At 33.4% G+C, this 21,818-nt stretch overlaps 1 protein-coding gene across 2 annotated transcripts in view; it reads right to left on the bottom strand.

Moving 5' to 3' along the window:
- The window catches only part of ANKRD13C (ankyrin repeat domain 13C), an 81,260-nt gene that overhangs the window by 16,705 nt on the left and 42,737 nt on the right, over nucleotides 1–21,818 (bottom strand). For both annotated transcript variants that reach the window (XM_081307487.1, XM_081307488.1), the window contains exons 5-10: nucleotides 17,450–17,495; nucleotides 14,787–14,853; nucleotides 13,402–13,546; nucleotides 8,652–8,783; nucleotides 5,463–5,624; nucleotides 753–832 (exon numbers count right to left, since the gene is read on the bottom strand). In XM_081307487.1, coding sequence (XP_081163613.1) covers nucleotides 753–832; nucleotides 5,463–5,624; nucleotides 8,652–8,783; nucleotides 13,402–13,546; nucleotides 14,787–14,853; nucleotides 17,450–17,495 — 632 coding nt within the window. The remainder of the gene's footprint in view (nucleotides 1–752; nucleotides 833–5,462; nucleotides 5,625–8,651; nucleotides 8,784–13,401; nucleotides 13,547–14,786; nucleotides 14,854–17,449; nucleotides 17,496–21,818) is intronic.

The following is a 21,818-nucleotide window of genomic DNA, read 5'->3' as shown; positions in this document are numbered from 1 at the left end:
CTTAACCACTGAAACACATGCTCAGTCCTTTTTATTTATTTTTAATTTTGAGACAAGATCTCTCTACGTTGCTTACAGTCTCGCTAAATTGCTGAGGCTGACTTCGAACCTTCCATCGTCATGCCTCAGCTTCCCTAGCCATTGGGATTAAAGCAGTGCATCATCACGCCCCACTTTCAGTTTTCATTTCGAGACAGGGTCTTACTAAGTTGCCCAGGTGGGTCTTGACCTTGCAATCCTCTTGCCTCAATCTATGAATTGCTGGGATTGCAGGCATGCGCTACAACACCCAGCAGTAAAGGTCTAGTATAAGTTGAAGCAAAAAGGTAATAATAGAAGATAAGTTTGGAAAGGCCAACAGGACACAAATAATGAATTATACACCATGCTAAAGAATCAGGGCAATGACTAAACACAAAAGTTCATCATACAAAGGAAAATTTCAAATAAGAAACAACATTGTGCAGTTCCCTATATGTATTTCCTTAAAACAAATACTACAGTTTTTTGTGGGGTGGGTGGGCAGTGGGGGATGCATAAATTGGCAGGAGGAATGTAGAAAGAAGGCTCTACAATCTAGAGTATACATGATTCAGTATATTCTTCCTCATGATTTTCTAAGTTAAAAAACACTGCTTCAAACAATATATTAATAATTATCTCTCTAAAATAAATTTTTATACCTAGTCACACATTCTGTTTTTACAAACTATTCTTTCTAAAAACCAAAGAAAACATAAAAATCCACCTACTTTCCATTTTCAGCAGATATATATTCTTCCCATGTAATAGTGTTCTGAGGAGGAGGGGTAAGGGACTGTCTTCGAACAGGCTGCCAAAATATAAAAGAGAAATAAAGAGAAGGGGAGGAGGCTGGGTGAAAAAAGAAAAATGTTAAATGTTTAAAATATAAAATTAAAACATATAGTAAACTGGGTGCTAGGGTTAGAGAGCACCTGTTAGCATACCAGAGGCCCTGGATTCTATCCCAGCACTGGAATAAAACAAACACACACACACACACACACACACACACACACACACACACACGCTGTATTATTTAAAATCACCAATCTCCTTAATTTCTTCAATATAATACTTAAAGAGGTTCCTTCCAGGATCAAGTCAGTACCCTGGTGATTCAAGCTCTAATAAAAATATTACTAATTTTTTTCTAATGAATACTAGTATCAAAGTAATAATACCATTCACTCAACAATTCAATCATCTAAAATGTTTCTGTGGCTCAGTGGTAGAACACAAGTTTAATTTCTTTAAACATCAATTTCCATTCAGGGCACAGTGGCACATGCCTGTAAAATCTCAGCAACTCAGGAGGCTGAGACAGGAAGATAATGCCTAGCCTCAGCAACTAAGAAAGATCTTGCATCTTTGGGAATGTACTTCTGTGGTAAAGTGTGCTAGGTTCAATAACCAATACAAAAAAAAAAAAAAAAAAAAAAAAAAACCAACTGGAAAACAAATAAATAATCCAATTAGAAAATGGGCAAAAGAAAGGAACACTTGTCACTGAAAAACATATACAGTGGAAAATAAGCACATCAAAAGAAGAATATTCAATATCCCTAGGCATTAGGAAAATACAATTAGAATCACAATGAGGTAGCACTGTACACTGTCAGAATGGGTGATACCAAAAAAATACACACACACACACACACACACACACACACACACATACACAAAGCAAGCAAGGATCTGGAAAAACTGGATGATTCATAAACTGCTGATGAAAACAGAAGCCAGAAAACATTTTGGCAGTTTTCTTATAAAACTAAATTACCATATGACACAGCAACTTCACTCTTAGGCATTTACCCCAAAGAAATAGAGAATTATGTTCACACAAAAACCTACATGTAAAATCAGCATACTACAGTAATGCAGCCACATCAATATTTACAGCAGCTCAATTCACAGTAGCTATGGAACCAATTAAGTGCCCTTCAACAGATGAATGGATAAAGAAAATATGGTATATACACTTTGGACTATTACTCAGTCAAAAAGAAGAATGAAATTATGGTATTTGCCATAAAGGATAAATCTGGAGACAATAATGCTAAGTGAAAAAAAGTTAATCCCAAAGAACCAAAGGCTGACTGTTCTCTCTGATAAGTGGATGCTAACATACAATAAAGGGTGGGAGAAGGGAAGTATGGAAGTTCACTGGATTAGACAAAAGGAATGAAGGGAAGGGAGGAGGGATGGAAATATGAAAGACAGTAGAATGAATTGGACATAACTTTCCTATGTTCATATATAAATACACAACTAGTTTATTTATATCATGTATATCATGTATTTATATCATGTACAATCACAAGAATGGGAAATTACACTTCACATATGTAGTTATGTCAAAATACATTCTACTGTCATGTATAACTAAAAAAAAAACAACAAATGAAAAATGAAAAAAAACTACATGTGAATATTTATAGCAGCTTAATTCATAATAGCCAAAAAATTGAAAACAGCCCAGATCTTCAACAGCTGAATGGTTAAATAAACTGTGGTACTCATTGCTGAATACCATCCTAGTCAAAAACTCACCAAATGTTTCATCTTTTGTAGAAATTGACAGATTGAATTTAAATACGCATAAAGAACTACAACTGAGCACTGGTAGCACAGGCCTATAATCTCAGTGACTTTGGAAGGCTGAGACAGAAATTTCCAGGTTAGCACTTGCAACTCAGTGAAACCGTGTCTCAAAATAAAATTTAAGAAGGGCTGGGGATGTAGCTCTGAAGTAGAACAATTCTACTTCAGTAGTACCATGCTACTCAGCAATGAAAACAACAAACTATTGATACAACTTGGATAAATTACCAGGGAATTATATTAAGTGGAAGGCAAAGGCAATTTCAAAAGGTTACCTATTAGGATATGATTCCATTTACAGAACATCCTTAAATTAACATCCTTAAAAAAAGGAGGAACAGATTAGTGGTTGACAGGAGTAAGGGACAGTGAGAGGAAAAGTGAGCAGGAGGTATGACTATAAAAAGAGGAATATGAGAGATCCTGTAGTAATAGAAATATTCTATGTCTTGACTATGAATTCCAACATCCTGGTTGAAATCTTATACTACTATTTTGCTAGATGTTACCATTAGAGGAAACTGGGTGGAGCATACACAAATCTCTATATTAGGCCACAAAACTGACCAAATTTTATTGCTCTATTATGTATATGTATAAATATGTAAGGATTTCCACTTTCATGAATAATTATAACACACCAACAAAAACAAAAAATAATGTAATCTAAACAAAAACCAAACACAAAGCAAAAGCTTGGGACTGGGCATGTAATGGCACAGCCTTGCCTGGCATGCATAAGGCCCTAGGTTAGCACTAGGACCACCAAAAACAACAACAACAAAAAAAAGTACAATGTTTAATTTTTTAAAAATTAAAAAAATCCAAACAAGCTTTTGTGTAGCAATTGATTTACCTATAGATTCAACACTAATCTAGTCAAAAGCTCACCAAATGTTTCATCTTTTGTAGAAATTGAGAGACCGAATTTAAATACGCATAAAGAACTACAGCTGGGCACTAGTAGCACAGGCCTTTAATCTCAGTGACTTTGGAAGGCTGAGATAGAAATTTCCAGGTTAGCACCTGCAACTCAGTGAGACTGTGTCTCAAAATAACATTTAAAAAGGGCTGGGGATGTAGCTATGAAGTAGAACAATTCTGTGTTTAATCCCTGTACTACACAAGCACACACCAAAAAAAAAAAAAAAAAAGAACCCAAAAAGTTCATGGTGCTACGGAACTGTTTAATTTCTGATTAGCAGTTTGAAATTTAGTTGATATAAATCATAATAAGGGCTGGGCATGTAGGGGTAAAGGTAAAGCATTTAGGCTTAGGCGTAGCGCACTTTCCTAACATGTGCCCAGTGATTCAATCCACAGCACTGCTACACAAATAAATAAATAAGCATAAATGAGACCATCAGAAACAACTGGTAAATTATTAATTGCGCTTCCATAATAATCTTGTTCCATATAAATATCCCAAAATGGTTTGTTGCCAATATTAAACAAAAGTAGCAATAATCACAACAAATTTATTTATTAGAAGAACTCCTCATGAAATTTAAACCACAACACAAATTTTAAGAGTCATGGTCTTTTCTGTCTGGTCAACAATGGGAGAGGGTGGTAGCTTTGTCAAAGACTATTCCCTCTATTTATCTTTACTTCTATCTCCTGAGCATATATGCATTGCCTACTAATCAAGAGATCAATAAATGAATGAAAAGAGGCTCTAATTCAAGGCAAGGAGAAAAATGAGGAGCAAAAGCAGGATCTGGCAGGAAGGAGAAAGATTCACACTAAACTGGCATCATCACAACTTTAACTTAAACACTTTATATATTGAACTCAAACTATGGTTGACTCATTCACTACATGAACCTTCTAAACATTAAAATATTTTCCTGGCATATACATACAGTATTAGCTGGAACTTGGCATACTATTCTGGAAAATTCGTCCATCTGGAACAATACCATAGGAGAAGAACTAAATATTCAAGGAATTCAAGTCTTCTTGTAATATCTTTTAATCTTCTTATGAGTGTGACTCCATTTACACTACAACCTAACATTCATTCATAGAAATGTTAACACAACACATACAACCTTGAAACTATTGTTTCATAAAGTAATAATGTCTTATCATGTATGATGAGGTATGACTTTCTTCTATCACTTCTTAGTCACTGATTTTAAAAAAAAGTCAGAATGGCCCACTAAATAAATATCATAACATTAGTAAAGGAGTACCTATCCTGCAGTTTTAAGAACAGTACTATTTAAGTGTAATTAAATATTAATACTTGGGGAATCTTAAGTGTATCTAAGAATTTTTTGTAATATTCTATAATTACTTGTAAATCTAATATTTTCAAAATAAAAAAATTTCAGAATCCATCCAATTCTTCTTATTAGGCTATAAGATGATCAGTTACTATATTTCATGTATCTTTTTATTTCCTAATTTCCCCTCCCCTTTCTTTACTGTCACATGACTGTATATACATGCTTTCAATAAACAGATGCTGAATAAAATTTGTGAGACTGATGACTTCATAAAGTGGATGGCAGATTTGGGTGAATCAGAAGACTATATGTAAGGGAAAATGGAATAAAATTTAACACTGAGTTTAATGCTTACAAAATGATTTTATCTTCTTATTAAAGAAGAATCAAGGACCAAGTACAGACTCAGGAGAACACCAAAGGTCACCTTCTTTCCTTTTCTTTTTTATGCTAATAACATAAAAAAATGAAGACTCACAAAAAAATAAAAGGTAATACATAATGAACAAAACCTGTGAGTATATTTATGTAAATGCAAGGAATGAAGTCTATCCCCTCTCTCCTTAGAAAACTATAAATTAGAAGTAGTAAAAATTATACCTCAAAATTCTGTTCCATTATGTTTCCACCTTTGCTCAAACTCTCCATGATGGCCTTATTTCGAAGGATATCCTCTTCACTGAGATGTTCTCTTCTTTTCCTTGATTCTAAAACAAGTCCATTCACCAGATAAAAGTCTGCCAAAAAGTTTCCTACTCTTTCCTAAAACAAAATCAAATATTCCAAAATAATAAAACTTAAAATAAATTTGTCTTATATTCAAAGTTTCACATATTATACATATTTTTCCACATATGTTTAATATGTAGGTGAAAATGAATATTCCTTTAGTATAAATTATACTATTAAATTAAAAATGTTTTAAATTATGCATTTCTATTTTATAAAGGAAAATTTTAAATGTACAAAGATATGTGGTACTTAATCTGCAAATGAGTTAAATCTAAACAAAAATATCACATAACATTTCTTTATAATCTACTCCCAAGTAGCACAAAGCTATCTGAAAAACTATCAAGCCAACAATTAAATATCATAAGTAACAAGGAGGGGTCAGGGATAATACTGTTCCCATTTTATAGATAGAAAAAAAAAAGTGGAATTAAAATAAATAGTTTAATTCACATAGGAATCTAGTACAATTAGAATTAATGATCTATTCAAATTTTCTATTGTCTAACAGAATCAAACATGTTATAGCAGCTGGCTGCTTTCAAAAAATAACAGAATAGCTTTGTTTACAAATATAATTGTTTAAATTATAACTGGGGATAGGGAAACTCAAGTGACATTAAAGACAAGGAAGGGTTATTTCAATGAAGCCTTCCTAATCCTTTTAATATTAACTTCACCTTTTTTTATTAACCTTTAATATTAACCTTTTTTCAAACCAGAGTTGGTTAGAGCTTGAAATACCTTATTTTGGGAAGAAAAAAAAAAAAACCAATAACTTATTAAAAACAAGCTTCCCATTTCTACCTACATGCAAATCAAATAATCTTCACCTTGCTGCTGTTTTCTGATTTCCAAAGCTATGTGCTTAAGTGTTGTTTCCAGGTCTACCTTACTTCAATGGCTCCTTACCAGTCATTATAAAGCAAAGCACTTTTCACCAGTTTCTACCTACAAAATGGGAACCATAAGGATTACTGACTCCCTCCTTACCTGTCAAAGATTAAAGAAGATCACCTAGACGCTGTTCAAGAGCTTTGAGCTGCTTAGCAGTAATACTAGATGAATAGCAGTTTCAATTTTTATCTTCTCTTGAAGTGATCCATCTAATTCTGTCCAGAAGAGCAGAGTATAAATAAGACTTCAAACCAACAAATGGATTGCAATGTAGGATCTCACAGCCTGGAATCCTATATTGCCATTTGTTGCCAAATAGAAAGGAAATTGATGAGCCTAAAGCTCAGTTAGAATTTTATCTGTGAGTGGGTAGTAATTATCTATTGTTTTTTTTTAATATATTTTTAGTTGTAGTTATACACAATATCTTTATTTTATTTGTTTATTTTTATGTGGTACTGGGAATCAAACACAGTGCCTCATGCATGCTAGGCAAGCACTCTACCACTGAGCCACAACCCCAGCCCTAATTACCTGTTTTTGAAGCCATATAAAAGTATTTATTTATTAAATGTAAATTATATCAATAAAAATTTTAATGTAGCCATTTCATATCTTGTTGCCTATAACTGACAATGCAAAGTTCATGTAAAAGAATAGTGACACATCATTCATAACAGCAGAAAACTGGATGGAAATACATGTCCAAAAATACAACTGGATAAACAAGTCACGTTATATCCATATTATAAATACTATGCAGTTGCTAAAAAGAATGAAGTAGTACTACCTGTAAAAATAAGGCTTTTCTCACATTCTAAAGAGTGAAAAAATCCAGTTGCAAAACTAAATAAATATTAATGACACTTTATATGAAACCTAACATCTAAATAAAAAGCTACATACTACTATGGGTACATATTAATGTGTGAAAACAAAAATAGGTTAGAGTATATACAGATAACCTTCAGTAAGAGGTTTAGGGATTATGGGGAGTCGTCAAGGGAGAATTTTCAACTATATGCCAAGTTGTATGGTGGTTAATTTTATGATAATTTGGCTAGGGTAAGGTGCCCAGGTGCCAGCCAGTCAAAATATTATGAAAGTATTTTATAGGTGTAATTAACACTAACTAACTGAAGGTCTTAAGGGCAAAGACAGAGGTTTCCAGAAGAAAATGCAATTCTGCTATAAAATTGAAACTTAGAAACTTTGAGTTTTCAGTCTTAGATTTTTGACTCAACTACAACATCAACTCTTACCTTAATTTCTAGCCTGCTGGACTGCTGCTGTACACATTTCAGACTGGCTGCCAGCTTCCACAATCAAATGATCCAATTCCTTAAAATAAATCAATTTTTTCCTCTTTCTCTCTTCCTTCTCCCTCTCTTTCTGTTCCTCCTCTCTATTCCTGCCTTCTACCCTTTCTATCTACTGCTAATTTTGCTTCTCAAAAAATCCTAACTAATACAGGTTATTTTTATGTTTCTCCAATGTAAACACATTCATTTCTACTATAATAAAATTTATAATTTTTAGAAAACAATTAACCTTGGTCTTCTCCTGTTGTAGTTATTATCCTTGAATAAAAATTTATAAATATATTTCATAATATATTTTTAAACAGTTTTATATAACCTCTTGCTGACATATGCAATGAAAATTATGGAAAGAAATTTACAATTCACTGATGTAAAAACTTCCACTAAGATTTAATTTAGTGGCAATGTTGTAGAAACATAATTTACTTTGAGTTTAGAAAAGAATATTGAAAAACAGATATTGAATAAATGATTTAGAAGTCTAAAAGTGCGGAGCAAAACAGATTCAGAAAAATGAACTCTAGTGTATCCCTACTGTGGCCTCTCTATGGAATAAGAATTTGAAATAAAATGGAATCTTGTAAAAACTAAGCAGTTATCAACAAGAATTCTCCTTAACATAGAATTCAAATGAGTTAAACTTTCTCTCTTGACTTCTCCAAGAATACATTCCAACTCCAAAAACCCAACATTTTAATTACCTGTCTGAATTCAAAGAAGAGAGAATAAAATACTTGAAGACAATTCAGTAAGCTACTTCTTTCTGCATTGTGATCACATTATTTTGGCAACATCAAATACCAACTTTTAAAGTTTAAAAATCTAGATTTGCACATACTGTTTTATCTTCCCGAAAAAGCCATCCAGTTTGGGCACGAGTGAAAGAAATTGATTTGGTTGATAAAGTTGCAGAGTAAATATCGCTGCTCATTAAAATGTCAACCTCTTCTTCTGTTTCCATCTCTGATTCCTAGGGTATTGGTAAAAATTAAATATAAGAATCTAAGTTTATCTAAAGGTTATTAGTGGTACATATGAAAATATCAACACTTACAATGTTACAGATGATAAGGATAGCTTCTAAAAAATATAAAGTTCCTGTTATTCTAAAAACAATTAGATGTTCAAATTTCATATATCTCTTATCTAAGAAGAATTATGAATTTTTAAAAGAAATTCTCATGAAATACATATTCTTACATTGTTAGAGATATGAAATAGAAACAGTACAATATTACCCATTTCAGAACTATCTAGATCTGTAGGACAATTTTAAAAGATTACCTTAAGAATTAAAAGACATGAAATAAAATAAAATGCACATATAAAAGATTTCCTTGAAATATAGATGAACCTAGCTTTGGTCAAATATTGTTAATTTGAAAAGTTATCACTGTTATCTGAGTCTTTTAAAAAGTTCTAAGAGAAAGGAAAAGAAAAAAAATTCTTTTTCTACTTCTCTCTTTTTGGGCCGCAATATTAGGAATCAAACCCAGGGTTGCTCTGCCACTGAGCTACGCCCCCAGCCTTTAACTTATCTTTTCAGAATTAAATCCAAAAATAATAACACAGCAGTATGTTTTAGACAGCTTTTTTATTACTGTGACCTATTTATTTTTTTTATTTTGAGACAGGCTCTCACTAAGTTACTAAGGCTGGTCTCAAACTTAAGATCTTCCTGACTCAGGCTCCAAAGTCTTTGGGATTACAGGTATATTCCACCATACCCAGCTTTTTCTGTATTTCTTACAGAAAAGAAAGGAATCCATTAATATCAGTTCATGATTTCTAAACTTAAAAAGCAGCCCTTCTTCAGGTTTTATCCTCCATATATTCTCTAGTGCTGGTATTATTAATTAAGCAACAATTATATTTTAGATTAAGAAACAAATCAAAGAAAGCTTTGTGCCTTTATACTTGGTTCAGGGACAGAAGAATAAGTGATCAGGTACAGAAGAGTAAGAGTGGGTATAAGATGAGATTCTATTTCCTAACAGGCCAAGAGACACTTTTAACATTAGGTAAAAACTAGAGTGGCATTTAGGGAATGAGAACTGTCCACAGGGTTAACAATGGCTCTTAGAAGTTCTATTTCTCAACCACCTAATTTTTACCTAGATAAGATCCCTTTCTGAATTTTTGAGTCTACAGAACTAAGACAATATCATTTTCTCCACCCTTACAGATAATGGAGCAAAAATCTTGATATCACTAAGTATAACAGCTAAAAGCATATTGCTGGGTAACACAAACTGTTTCTGAACAGTCTTCTGAAGAAAAGCTTTGGATAAAATACATTGAAAAGAACTGTCAAAACATTATACTTCAAATAGATTACTAATTAACTAGAATTTTATATATCAGCTTGGCAACTAACACTACAAAGCACATTGTTATAAACAAATTTTACTGTATTTTCAAGTAAACTTTTGGAACAGAATTCTTCTATAAATCAGAGATATCCTAACTACATCATTGAAAAATACCTCCTTTATGGGGCTGGGGTTGTGGCTCAGTGGTAGAGTGCCTGCCTAGCATGTGTGAGGCACTGGGTTCCATTCTCAGCACCGCATATAAACAAATAAACTAAAAGTCCACTGACAACTAAAAAAAAAAAAAAAAAAAATTAAAAAAAGAAAAATACCTGCTTTTAACTACATTCCTTCAAAATTAATGACGAATTATTATTTATGTATGCATATTAGCATATACAGAGAGTACAGTGCTCCCTCAGCATCAGCAGCCACAAGGAATTCAATACAGGACCCAGTTTGTATAAAAACAGCATATTTGCATATAATCTATGCATATCCTCCCATCTTTATGTGTTAATACCTGAAACAAATGCAATGTAAATATTTGTTTTGCCATATTGTTTAGGGAATAATGACAAGAAAATAAAGTCTGTACATCAATATCTAAAAGATAAGCAGAGGGCTGGGGATGTGGCTCAGCGGTAGCGCGCTCGCCTGGCATGCGTGCGGCCCGGGTTCGATCCTCAGCACCACATACAAAGATGTTGTGTCCGCCGAGAACTAAAAATAAATAAATAAATATTAAATATTCTCTCTCTTTCTCTCTCTCTAAAAAAAAAAAAAAAAAAAAAAAAAAAAAAAAAAAAAAAAAAAAAAAAAAACTTTTAAAAGATAAGCAGAGAAAAAGAAGTGGGTAAAGAAAAAATCAGGAAAAATTGGAAAATAGCAACAAGTGGCCAAGGTCAAATCCAAAGAAAACAAAAATTCCAAAAACCAAAAGCAAATACTTCCAAGAAATTTAATAAAGAGAGAGTTCTAACAAGTACAATGGTTTTAGCAACAAGCTCAAGATGCACATTCTTTAAAATCCCAAGCCTATTTCCTCTTCCAAATGTTCCAGTCCTATCAATGATTCTGCTGTCATCCATTCTTCAAGCCAGCTTTACTATACTCAGCCATGTTTCCTCTTATTAATTTACTACACTTAAGTTATTAGAAATTTCTACAATGGCCATATTAAAAATAGATGTCATAATTTAACTATTCACTATACTATACTAGTATCTCATCACCTCTCCAATGAATAACTCTAAAATATTCACAAATAATTCCCTGCCTTCAATTTTTCCCTTTTCCAATTCATCTTGCATGTTAGTTGTGTTAATTTTTTGAGCTCTCATTTAAATGCCATAAGTCTTAATTTTCTTACCTGTAAAATGGAGATACTAACTTATTTGGCAGGTTATGTAAGAAGTTTATGAGGAAAACTGTTAAACACTTGTAATCCTTGAACACTGTCAATTAGCACCTAATATATGGTAGTAATTGATATACACTATTAATGATAATACTACTCATAGCACCTAGCAATGTCTAGCCTTTTATTAAGTCCTTGATAAATATTTGAGGAAGATGAAAAGTAAAATACCCAAGAACAATGCACATGAATTACTTTTGATTAAAATACCTTAAGAATCTGTGACATTCTCTTGCCAATTGCAGCAGACCCTAAATTATCTGTCTTTTTAAGGCCTTTCTCATTTCATAGGAGAAACCTTCCCTGAAAACAATCTTTCTGTTTCTCTGACTTTACTCATTCTATTTCTTCTATAAGAAATACCCTTTTTTCTTCTCCTTTCATTCTAAATCTTGATTGCATAATGTCAGTTAGGAACCTATTTATTTCAGTAGTACATATACCCCAAAGTAATTAAGGTCTTGTAAGTAGATACAGCAATATGCAGGTCTAAACTATGAGATACTGAAGAATGAGCCACAGATGAAAAAATAAGACAAAATAAAAACACCAGTGATCCCCTCCCAGCCACCCCTCAAAAAAACAATGTTGACTTAAAATCAATGACCTAGATCCTGGAAAAGCTTTTTTAGAACATAGAAGGAAAAGGGAACAAAAATAAAGATGATGCATATTGTTTGTAAATGTTGGTTGTGAAGCAATACCAACATAAAAAGATGATATACCAGAGGGTATGGTATCGCTGAGGGGGAATAGAGAAAGAAAAGGTTAGCCAAAGAGAGTAAAAGAATGCAGAAACAGCAAGAGAGGGGTCCATACTAAGGAGATAAAGAAAATCAGAAACATTAGAAGAAATCAAAGTGATAAATAGTAAAACAGCAAAAAGCCAGGCATGGTAGCACATGCCTATAATCCCAGCAGCTTGAGAGGCTGAGGCAGGAGGATGGAGAGTTCAAGCCAAGCTCTGCAAAAGTGAGGCACTAAGCAACTCAGTGAGTCCCTGTCTCTATAAAATACAAAATGGGGTTGGGGGATGTGGCTCAGTGTCAAGGACCCCTGAGATCAATACCCTATACCCCTATACCACAAAAAAAAAAAGAAGGAAAAAAAAACAGCAGAGGTTCAACAAATGAAAACTACAAATAAGAACTAAAAGAAATCGAAATTCATTGATTGAGGAGATAATCAGTGAATTCTGAGCAAAGAGACTTAATGGATTGGTCAAAATGTGCTGGGAGCCATTGCCAAGTAGGAATGACGCATCGAAATTTCCTTGCCAGCGTACCCCATGTTGCTTAGAGGAAGGATTCCTGGAAATGGACTTGCCTTGGACATTCGCTGTGACATTGCATGTATTCTTGAGTAAGGTGACCTTGCTCAAGGACCAAGGCAGATCCGGGTTTAGGGTGGATCAGGTTTTAGGGAGTATCCCGTCCTTGGGTTTAGGGCAGTTCCAGGTTTAAGGTGTACCCTGCCAGAATTAGGGCGTATCCTGCTGCCTCAGGCACGCCGGATCCTGAGGGATTCAGAAAGCATTTGGGATTCAAAGCCTGGTGGAGTGCGCAGAAGGTGATTTTCTCTGTTTGTAGAGGGCTGGTGTGAGTTCAGGAATAAAGAATTGCTGTTTGAATCTACAAGGCTGTGAGTGGCTCGTGATTCTGTGCCCAGCCAGACTGCGGCAAAAATGTAAACCAGATCATGGGGAGGAAAAAAAAGGCTAGTTGTAAGGAAATGGAACTTTTGAGAATAAATCAACTCAATTATATCTTATACTTTTAAAGCAATTACAATGGACACTTGGCTAAATACATTTTTTTTTAACCATTTAGAAAAATATTGATAAGACAACAGCTCACCTCATGGTGTATTCGCTGATAAACTTTCTGTTCATTGTCTAATACAACAAAAGATTCAGAGGGTGCCGCATCCCCATTGAAAATGAAGCTTAAATCCCCTCGTTGGCACTTCATGTCAGTAAAATCTATGAGAGTTGTATCAAGCCTGTGAAAGATACAGGTAGGTGAGAAACTGACAAATAAAACTTCATTAATAATTACACAAGTTTTATGTCTTCTAAACTCAAACTAAGATTCTAATATATTTCAATCTAAACCTATAAGCAAGTTAAATTTAAAATATTTTAGTTTTAAAAACCATTTAAATACATATTCCATTTTATCTACATTTTACTTTTCTGAATACATACTTCATTAACTCATCAAGAAAAAAAGTGTTTCCCTACTGCTGAAATATTTCCCTTTGTTTTCTACCATTTCCTTGGTTACAGCTCCTCAAAAAGTTACTTCCACAGGGAAAAACAGAAAAGGAAAAGAGACCAAACATTCTTTGATCCCTTTAAAATGTTACTATCTCAGCGGAGTATTTACGATGGGTAGAGCAAAATATATGGACTACATTCCTAGATTTAGAACGACCCTTTTGACCTACACCCATTTTATGCTTAATCATCTGATACTAAACCTTACTTCATCCTTCAACTTTGATCAATCCTTTAACCTACTACAAATCTCTTAACCTACTACCAGATTCAGACTATCAATCTCTTTCCCAGACCACATTTCCACAGCCTGAAAAATATATGGATTGGGCTGGGGATGTGGCTCAAGTGGTAGCGTGCTCGCTTGGCGTGCACAGGGTGCTGGGTTCGATCCTCAGCACCACATAAAAAATAAAATAAAGATGTTGTGTTCACCGAAAACTAAAAAATAAATATTAAAAAATTTTTTCTCTCTCTCTTTAAAAAGAAAAGTATACGGATCAACAAAACAAAAACTTGACATCTCTGAGCTTTCTCATCTAGAAAGAAGTTTATATCAAATGATCCCTTCAAAGTATTTAGTCTAGGTATAGACCCTAAAACACCCAAATTAATAATCTGGAGATCTGTAGAGATGTAGATAAACCAAATTTTATTATTTATATATAAATAATATATATGTAAATTATATATATATATATATATAAATTATATCATGGTCTTCATGTTTGTCTGCTGGATAGTTTGTTGTTGAATAAAACTAGTTGCTAAAGCAACTATCTTGATTAAAGTCAAGATTTTTGTCTGTAATAGGTCTCAAATGAATAAAATTAATTAAACATATTATAGCATCTTATTTATTTTTAAGTTATTAAGCACATGTAAGCTAGGATTACAGGAGGAAAAGTTTCCTCCAAATCTCAATTTTCTTTTACCCAAGGAAAAAAAATCATATCATCTTACCTGATATTAATACCTTGTTTGTATATTTTACATGCGTCAGAAGGCAGAATTCGGGAAAGTAAAGGCACTATATTTAAAAAAACAAAAGGAAAAAAGTAAATTCTGAGACACTTATAAACTTTACAATTAAAAGAAGACTAATATAAACATTTCACCAATTCACCAAATTATAATCATTTCCTTTAAAATGGCATTTTCCGATTAATAATGAATGTAATACACAAAGCATCAAGTGGCTACTACTTAATTGTAATTTCTGTATTATTTACTGTGTCCTTACCTCTCCCACAAACATACAAGAGTAGTAGAGTCCATATAAGGTAACTCTTAAATACATACTGCATGGTATTATAGATGAGTAAACAATACACTATGATAACTAAACCACCCAAATAGTTAAAACAAAGGGATCTGGGTCCTAAATGATCTTTTAAGTATAACTTGTAAATATAGCAGAAAAGTGATGTGTATAGACACATCATGGAGGCAAGATAGCTAAATATAAGTTTGAATCCCAAACATGTGCCTTGGTTATTTATTCACTGTACAAAATTCCACTATAAAGTGGAATTCATAGTATTTACCTATAGCTTTCTATACTACAATGTTGTTTTCTATAACTCATATTTTATCACAAGTTATTCTGACTTTTTTATTATTTACTGGCTATTTGGGGGGAGGGGAAATAAAAGCTATTATCCTACTTAAATCTGTATCACAGGCTATAAAAAACTACTATGTCAAAATGATGAAATAAAATGTGAAGCACAAAATTCTTGAAATTCAAACAATAACACATGTATATGCACATATAAGTTTGTGTATACTTGTGTTTATAAGCAATAGGTAGTTACTATTATCTACATGTTTAAAAAAAGAAGAAATTGAAGCTCAGGAAACACATATGATATCATGCTAAGCTAAATACTTAGAAAACAGTACTGACTCCAGTTCAAAGGTTTTCTATATCTCAAACCTCAGGCTGGAATAGTTCATTTGTCTTCAAACTTGAGATTAAATCCTGGACTAGTTTCTCCAAAAAGTGAATGTAAATAACAAGAGAAAAAGTAAGTATGCTCTACTATCTCAAAATTAAATTTACCCAGATCTCAATACTTCTTAGCTCTCCCTATTTCTGGTTTCCCTTATACATACATACACGCATACATACACACACACACACACACACACACACACACACACACTAGGTTTTGATAAAGGGAAGAAACATTCTCAAAGTCTAAAAAAGTCTTAAACATCAAATCTAATAACAGATTACCCCCTGTTTTTTTTTAATGTAAAGCTAAATAGATACCAAAGGGTTAAGTTTTTAGAATTACATATGATATCTTAATTATCAGATACACTTTTGACGTTCAACAACTAAAATCCTTTTTCTTTAGTGTTGTCTTCTTTTTTTGTTGGTACTGAGAATTGAACACAGGGTGCCCTACCACTGATATACACCCCCAGGTCTTGCTGGTTGCTTAAGGCCTCACTAAATTATTGAGGCTGGTTACAAACTTGCAATCCTCCTGTCTTAGTCACCTGAGGAGCTGAGCCACCACACCCAACTTAAAATCCTTTCAGCAATGAAACAGATGTGCTGACTTTCATATGTCAAAATCAAGTTCTCAAAGATGATATACTTTTTACAAGTACCTCAGTGGTTATGTCATAAATTTGATTATGCAAAATTTATAATGTATTTTAATAACTAAATAAAATATATAAAGCAGGGGTAATTACATGTATTTATATTTCAATTTTTAACAATTTTGTTCAGCAACTGACAATTTTAGAATTCAAACAACTAACATCATGAAGATAATCAGTCAAGGAGCCAACATATTCAAGAGACAACCCAGTTTAGGATCACTGGCAAGACTTGAATCTCTACAGATGAGAAAATTCAGTCTAACTTGCAGATCTTCAAATTTATGGCTGTATTTACTTTTTCATGAACAGGACACAGTAGCATACACTATAAACCCAGATACTCTTGGCAGGAGGATCCCAAGTTTGAGGCTAACCTTGGCAACTTAACAAGATTCTATCTCAAATAAAAAGTAATAAATGGGCTGAAGTGTAGTTCTGTAATAAAGTGTCACTGGATTGAATCCCTAGTATTGTAAAAATAATAATAAAAATAAATATACATATACACAGACATTATATAACATACAAAATTACATAAAATGGAATATACCTCATATATTTGTCACTATATGGTTTATTTCTATGATTATTTGGGAGATAAGTATCACTGAGCATTCAAATAATTTTACAATATAAAAGTTAATTCAGATGCTTTTAAAAATATAATAAGCTTATTAAATCCAAATCTTCATGGACTACATTTTTTAAAATTCCTTGCATTAAATTAAAATTCTTTACATTAAATTACTCAAATTTTTAACCCTATCTTTTATTTAAAAAAATTTTTTTAAGTAAAATTTCAACCTTAAAAACAATTATGAAAGCTGCTGATCACATTGGTTTAATTATTGCCACAGAGCTTTTAATTATTATTTTCAATGTCATGAAAAATAATTTCCATCAGAACAAGTATCAAAATTGTTGTGATAACATTTCTATAATAATTTTTTTCACTTGTATCTCTGCACAAATAAATATTGTAGAATAAAACAGCATACTCTTACCCCAGCTTTGAAAATCCCAGTGAAGTTCTAGATAAAAGTCACCTAGCTGCAAAATAAAATATGAATAATTAACAAATGCACTGTAGTTAACAGTTCTTATACCTGCTTAATATTTTGCTTTAATCTATGACCATTATAAATCTATTAGAATAGAAAATAATAAAAAATCAATTTAAAAAGTTTAAGAACAAAAAAATCAAAACATGATTATTACTTAAAGCATAATAGCACCCATTACTCAATTAAAAAGGAAAATATATACTACTATACATTTCATAAGAATATGTTATCACATTTAAATTTGTATGATTACATATTATACTTGTCAGCACAACCAAAATAATAATAGGCATTATCGTTAAAATAACTAACTTTATTTTTAATTTTCTAGAAACAGCTTTATTGAAAGATAATTGATAAACAAAGAACTGTTCATACTTAATGTGTATAGTCTTCTGAGTTTGGAGATATACTAAAACCCATTATACCATTATCAAAATAAAAGTAACAAACATATCCATCTTCAGGGAATAAAAACCCTTAACATGAACAAGTTCTACCCCCTTCCTAAATTTTTAAGTGCACATTTTAAACTGTACATTGTATAGCAGAAAAATATTTTGTTATATATCTATGTCATATTTTCTTTATCCATTTGTGTAGCAATGAAGACTGGGCTGCTTCTACATCTTAGCCATTATAAATAATCCTTTGTATAATTTAAAAGGAATCAACATTAAATATTAGATTCTGTTCTTGAGTCTAAAATTTGGATTCACTCACTGGCTTATCCTTGGTTTGTAGTCAGTTGTCAGTGTCTATATTATGTCACATATCCTGTGCCTAGCACAGTATCTGGAACATGATAGACACTCAATACATGTTGAAGGAATGAAGGTAAAAATTGACAAGTAACTTTCAGATCAATTTTCAGGCTTGGAGAAAATTTGAGCAGGCTTCAACCATCCATTCCCATCACTTTCTCTTACATTACCTTATAATAGCACTTTCCCCCATCTAAAATTATTTCATCTGTTTGCTTATTTTTTTTTTTGTCTGTGCTTTTGTTTTTTAAAAATACGGTATTGGAGGAAAAGGACCAAATTAGGTTTTTTTTTTTTAAATTGTGATATTTCCCAATGCTTAGAACAATGTCCAGCATCTAGTAATAACTCAATAAGGATTTGTTAAGTGGCTACATGAATGAATCCTTTTCCTGGTCCCAGAAGCCTGGAGAGAGCAATCCATAGGAAGCAACTTAGAAGTGAAGAGCTCAGCTTCTCCTGATCCCTCCTTTTCTCTCCATCGCCTTCCCTGACTGGATCCTATAGTGCTTCACATGATCTGTCCTTGAATGTCCAGTTTTCCCATCTCAGCAGCTGGTGCTGGTCCCCAGTGTCCTTGCTCTCTGGCTTCCACCTCTGTTCCCGATGATGTGGCTGGGAATTGTTGCCTTTGACATGCTGCCACCTCTGCTCCCATCGGCACTGTTGTGGCAGTGGTTCCCTGCCCCGTCCTGTGCTGCTGCTTTGAGCTATCAGTCCTTTCCCACACCACACAGCTTGCACACATGGAAATGGAGCCCTGACACACCCACGTGGGGCGCAGCCTCTGGGTTGAATAGTTTACCACTCACCCTGACCTGTCTCTGACATGCTCCCTGGCTCATTCCTCATCTTCTTGCCATCTGTCTCCTTGTCCTGTTTTCCCACTTAAGCTCCTCCAAAACCTCCAGTTTTCACCTTTGGCTTCTCTCCTGGACCACAGTTGATCATCTCTCTCTGGCTGCAATATGGTCAGCTGGCCTAGGCTAAGTGGCCTGGGCCTTCCAGCCTGCACCACTGCTTTACCCCTCCAGTGGGCAGTTGTGTGTGCCAGCCCCTCCTCACCACCTCTTCTCTAGGCTTTTCTTTTAATTCTCTTGGTCACTATAGTGCTTGTCCTTTCCTCCCTATTTCATGCTGATTTTGTGATGTCAATGTTACCCCTTGATTTCTGGGGAGTAAAGATTTGTTCCCATGATGTAGGCTCCCTATTTACCTCTCTTATTGTTTCTCTTGCTGAGAAAAAACTTTTTAGTTTAAGTAAGTCCCATTTGTTGATTCTAGTTATTAACTCTTGTGCTATGGGTGTCCTATTGAGGAATTTGGAGACCGACCCCACAGTATGTAGATCGGAGCCAACTTTTTCTTCTATCAGACTCAGTGTCTCTGATTTGATATCTAGCTCCTTGATCCATTTTGAGTTAACTTTTGTGCATGGCGAGAGAAAGGAGTTCAGTTTCATTTTGTTGCATATGGATTTCCAATTTTCCCAGCACCATTTGTTGAAGATGCTATCCTTCCTCCATTGCATGCTTTTAGCCCCTTTATCAAATATAAGAAAGTTGTAATTTTGTGGATTGGTTTCTGTGTCCTCTATTCTGTACCATTGGTCCACCCGCCTGTTTTGGTACCAGTACCATGCTGTTTTTGTCACTATTGCTCTGTAATATAGTTTGAAATCTGGTATCGCTATACCGCCTGATTCACACTTCCTGCTTAGAATTGCTTTTGCTATTCTGGGTCTTTTGTTTTTCCATATGAATTTCATGATTGCTTTATCTATTTCTACAAGAAATGCTATTGGGATTTTGATTGGCATTGCATTAAACCTATAGAGAACTTTTGGTAATATCGCCATTTTGATGATGTTAGTTCTGCCTATCCATGAACAGGGTATATTTTTCCATTTTCTAAGATCTTCTATTTCTCTCTTTAGGGTTCTGTAGTTTTCATTGTATAAGTATTTCACCTCTTTTGTTAGGTTGATTCCCAAGTACTTTTTTTTTTTTTGAGGATATTGTGAATGGGGTGGTTGTCCTCATTTCCATTTCAGAGGATTTGTGGCTGATATACAGGAATGCCTTTGATTTATGCGTGTTGATTTTATATCCTGCCACTTTGCTGAATTCATTTATTAACTCTAATAGTTTCTTTGTAGACCCTTTTGGGTCTTCTAGGTATAGAATCATGTCATCTGCAAATAGTGATAATTTAAGTTCTTCTTTTCCTATTTTTATGCCTTTAATTTCTTTCGTCTAATTGCTCTGGCTACTATTTCAAGGACTAAATTAAATAGAAGTGGTTAGAGAGGGCATCCCTGTCTTGTTCCAGATTATAGAGGGAATGCCTTCAATTTTTCTCCATTCAGAATGATGCTAGCCTGAGGCTTAGCATAGATTGCTTTTACAATATTGAGGTATGTTCCTGTTATCCCTAGTTTTTCTAGAGTTTTGAACATAAAGGGATGCTGTATTTTGTCGAATGCTTTTTCTGCATCTATCGAGATGATCATATGGGTCTTGTTTTTAAGTCTATTGATGTGGTGAATAACATTTATTGATTTCCGTATATTGAACCAGCCTTGCATCCCAGGGATGAATCCTACTTGATCATGGTGCACAATTTTTTTTATATGTTTTTGTATCTGATTCGCCAGAATTTTATTGAGGATTTTTGCATCTAGGTTCATTAGAGATATTGGTCTGTAGTTTCCTTTCTTTGAAGTGTCTTTGTCTGGTTTAGGAATCAGGGTGATGTTGGCCTCGTAGAATGAATTTGGAAGTTCTCCCTCTTTTTCTATTTCCTGAAATAGCTTGAAAAGTATTGGTATTAGTTCCTCTTTAAAGGTTTTGTAAAACTCTGCTGTATACCCATCCAGTCCTGGGCTTTTCTTAGTTGGTAGTCTTTTGATGGTTTCTTCTATTTCCTCAATTGATATTGGTCTGATTAGGTTGTCTATATCCTCCTGACTCAATCTGGGCAGATCATATGACTTAAGAAATTTATCGACGCCTTCACTATCTTCTATTTTATTGGAGTATAAGGATTCAAAATAATTTCGGATTATCTTCTGTATTTCTGAAGTGTCTGTTCTGATATTACCTTTTTCATCCCGTATGCTAGTAATTTGAGTTCTCTCTCTTCTTCTCTTCGTTAGCATGGCTAAGGGTCTGTCGATTTTATTTATTTTTTCAAAGAACCAACTTTTAGTTTTGTCAATTTTTTCAATTGTTTCTTGTTTCGATTTCATTAAGTTCAGCTCTGATTTTAATTATTTCTTGCCTTCTACTTCTTTTGCTGTTTTCTCTTCTTTTTCTAGGATTTTGAGATGAAGTATGAGATCATTTATTTGTTGGTTTTTTTCTTTTTTTAAGGAATGAACTCCAAGCAATGAATTTTCCTCTTAGAACTGCTTTCAATGTGTCCCATAGATTCTGATATGTTGTGTAAGTGTTTTCATTTATCTCTAAGAATTTTTTAATTTCCTCCTTGATGTCTTCTATAACCCATTGATCATTCAGTAACCTATTGTTCATTCTCCAAGT

This window comes from Spermophilus citellus, assembly GCF_964194105.1.
Source record: "Spermophilus citellus genome assembly, chromosome: 9".
NCBI classification, from domain to species: domain Eukaryota; kingdom Metazoa; phylum Chordata; class Mammalia; order Rodentia; family Sciuridae; genus Spermophilus; species Spermophilus citellus.
This window is presented reverse-complemented; position numbering and strand designations above follow the sequence as displayed.